The 2,968-nt window shown below is 37.1% G+C and overlaps 2 protein-coding genes and 1 long non-coding RNA gene across 3 annotated transcripts in view; all 3 read right to left on the reverse strand.

Moving 5' to 3' along the window:
* The window catches only part of LOC103153460 (tetraspanin-18-like), a 12,830-nt gene extending 11,701 nt beyond the window's left edge, over positions 1-1,129 (reverse strand). Inside the window, exon 1 of the mRNA XM_016661935.1 lies at positions 1,032-1,129. The gene's annotated coding sequence lies outside the window, so the exon portion shown is untranslated. The remainder of the gene's footprint in view (positions 1-1,031) is intronic.
* A 639-nt stretch (positions 1,130-1,768) lies between these two features.
* The window catches only part of LOC107833242 (uncharacterized), an 18,100-nt gene continuing 16,900 nt past the window's right edge, over positions 1,769-2,968 (reverse strand). The window contains exon 2 of the long non-coding RNA XR_001658961.1: positions 1,769-2,013. This is a non-coding gene — a long non-coding RNA (uncharacterized LOC107833242). The remainder of the gene's footprint in view (positions 2,014-2,968) is intronic.
* LOC103153446 (CD82 antigen-like) overlaps positions 2,046-2,968 on the reverse strand; it is an 18,004-nt gene continuing 17,081 nt past the window's right edge. Inside the window, exon 9 of the mRNA XM_007574372.2 lies at positions 2,046-2,771. Coding sequence (XP_007574434.1) covers positions 2,697-2,771 — 75 coding nt within the window. The 3' untranslated portion in view covers positions 2,046-2,696. The remainder of the gene's footprint in view (positions 2,772-2,968) is intronic.

The raw sequence follows: 2,968 nt of genomic DNA on the forward strand, positions 1-2,968 counted from the left end.
TGGTACTTTTACTTTTATTACTTAAGTAAGGAAGTACTTTTTTACTTTTACTTAAGTACAAATGTTAATGTGGTAGTTTTACTTTTACTTGAGTACATTTTTTGAGTACTTTTACCACCACTGGTCAAAATTCACCAAATCTCTTTTTGTTCTCAATCGAAACCTAAAAAACTAAAAACCTTTTAGCAAACCTGCAAAACCTTCTTAAAGGTTTGGATCTACAATAATTTATACATTTCTGTCTAGTAAAAACCACGGTGGCTTAATTTACTGCTGAAAAGAAAAAAAAATCATTTTTCTGGCCTGTAATCTTTTTGTTTGGCTGTTTTTGTTGTAACGACTTTTTCTGACAGAAGTTGTGATCTGAACTTTATTAATTTTCTATCAAAGCATCTAAAAAATCTGAATAACATCTGAAATATTTTTTCAGTTTATTTTTTGTTGATTCTGGATCAAGAAAATGAAAACCCAACATCCAGTCCAGTTTGCTCCGGGTTCTGGTCGGTACCTGGACTTGGTTCCTGGTGTGGGCTCCTTTTGCTTTAAAGGTCCAGAACCTTCAGGTCATCTGGGTCGTCAGTTCTGATGATTCTGGATTTATTTTTTTACTTATTGAAATGATTTCTACATGAGCCACTGATGTTTACCGAACCAGAGATTATATTAACATTTTATTCAAATGGATCAGTTTTGATTCCACGTCGACTCTAAACCATTTTAATTCTGGTAATTTACAAAAAAAAAAAATCAAAGTAAAATTGATCAGAGAAATAAGCTGTAAATCAGTTTGTTCTACTATAAAGTTTCTACGCATCTTAAAGCAACAATCAGAAAAACAAAAGATTTAGTCTTCATTTATAGGAGCTGGACATTGACTGTAATAAACTGAATTTAATGAACCATTAAAGTTAAACTCAGTTCAACATAAATAACTTTATTCACTATTTGAATCTCTAAGAGCTAAAATATGATTAATATCCATTTATTCCTCAACAGTCCTCCAGCTGATAAAGATAATGAACCGAACTCACTGTGTTTCTGGATCCGAACCGGATTTTTCCGAGTTCTTCAAACTGACTCGAGTGTTTCCGAGAAAAGCCGAGCGACCCGGTGAACAGTCCAGCAGCAGCCGCTCCGCTGCGGCCTCACGGTGCTCGATCCGCGGTCAGAGTGGCGACGGCGCGCCGCTGAACGAACCGACAAGAGACCAGAGCCTCTTCCGGTTGGCTCTTCAGAATAAAAGCCCCACGGATGTTTATCACCAGATTCCTTTAGGGCTGCTAAATATGGGGAGGCGTTTTATTCATATGAATTAAATAAATAAATACATAGGGTAGATAAATATCTGCCTATTAGCTCCATAAATATTCTCATGATAAAACAAAAGAAAAATAAATGTAAAAAAATAAATAAACGAGTTTATTTAGTCAATTTCATCAATTGATTTTATTTCAAGATTATTTTATGCATTTCAAAATGTTATTTTTGTTGACTTTTATTTTGTAAAGCTACTTAGAAAACCCCACCTTATTTAAATAGAATATGAAATTAAAAAAAATCTGATATAAAAACGGATTTAAAAAATAAAAGTCCACAGAAATAAGTGTCAAAATAAAACATGTAGTATTTATTCAAACAAAAGAAAAAGGGTACATGAACAAAAAACATAATAAATTGTGAAATAATGAAACAGAACATTTTGTCAATCACTGCTAGAAAATATTTAAAATCCGTTTTATTTTATGTGGACATTTATTTATTTGATGGAGTATGTATTAATTATTTATTAATAAGAGAATTGCCTTATTTATCACTGAAACACAGAAACCAACAGACGGATCAGAACAGAGTCCTGAAGGTCAGCGGCTCAGTCCAGCTTCAGACCTGCAGGAAAACGTTCTGCTGTTTTTCTTCACCAGTGGAGTAAAAAGTTTAGCTTCACTTTGTGAATCAAAGTCACATCAGTGTTAACTTCCTGCAGACGGAGAGGAGGACTCCAGAACCAGAACCACGCTCCAACAGGTAACACAATGAATCCTCCAACATGGGACTTTGTTCAGTTTATTGACAAAAACATAATAAATGATGTGAGTACTTTTTCCCTCCACAACGTTTTCATCCCACCAGTTATTACAAAGTTAATCCACTTTTAATTCAGACATTACAAAAACTTTTAAAAAAAATACAGCGAGGCTCAAAGGTTTCTGTCAGCTTTCCACTAAATTCAGAGTTAAACTAGCTGTGAAGCTAAAGTAAAGTTTAAACTGGAAACCAGTATGTGTAGTACCACTAAACCCAGACAGTCAGGAGGAAATCTTTAATATTACAGGAAACCTGCTGGAGTTCATACAAATAATCCTTAATATACAAAGTACTAAAAACATTTCACATGTCAGAAGGCGGGAGTAAAAACCAGCGGAGATCCGATCCAGGCCTGCTGCTCCAACTGGGAGGACTGGGAAGAACCGCTCACTTTTTACTCCACCCAGTCATCGAATTTCTAATTTCATTTTCAGCATTGTTCGGATCCGAAAACTACAAACGTTTCTAAAGTGCTTAAAGGAAACTGTCTGACAAAAACAGAAGGAAAATCTGATAAAACAAAGAAAATACTCATTATTTAACATATGGACAGAAGTTCAGCAAATCCGGGCTGAAACTGGTTTGAACTCTTCCTCCCAGTTCCTCCCAGTTCCTCAGTACTTGGGCACTTTGCTGTAATCCTCCTGGAAGTTTCTGCACATGCAGACAGACAGAACCATCCCCAGCAGCTGCAGATCACAGAAACATCTCATTAAACCGGAGCAGCTCCAGCATTCCCGTCCGTCCCGGACCTGAGGAGTTCCTCAGGGAGCCGGACTCCGTCCCGGACCTGAGGAGTTCCTCAGGGAGCCGGACTCCGTCCCGGACCTGAGGAGTTCCTCAGGGAGCCGGACTCCGTCCCGGACCTGAGGAGTTCCTCAGGGAG

This window comes from Poecilia formosa, unplaced genomic scaffold (genome assembly GCF_000485575.1).
Source record: "Poecilia formosa unplaced genomic scaffold, Poecilia_formosa-5.1.2 Scaffold350, whole genome shotgun sequence".
NCBI lineage: Eukaryota > Metazoa > Chordata > Actinopteri > Cyprinodontiformes > Poeciliidae > Poecilia > Poecilia formosa.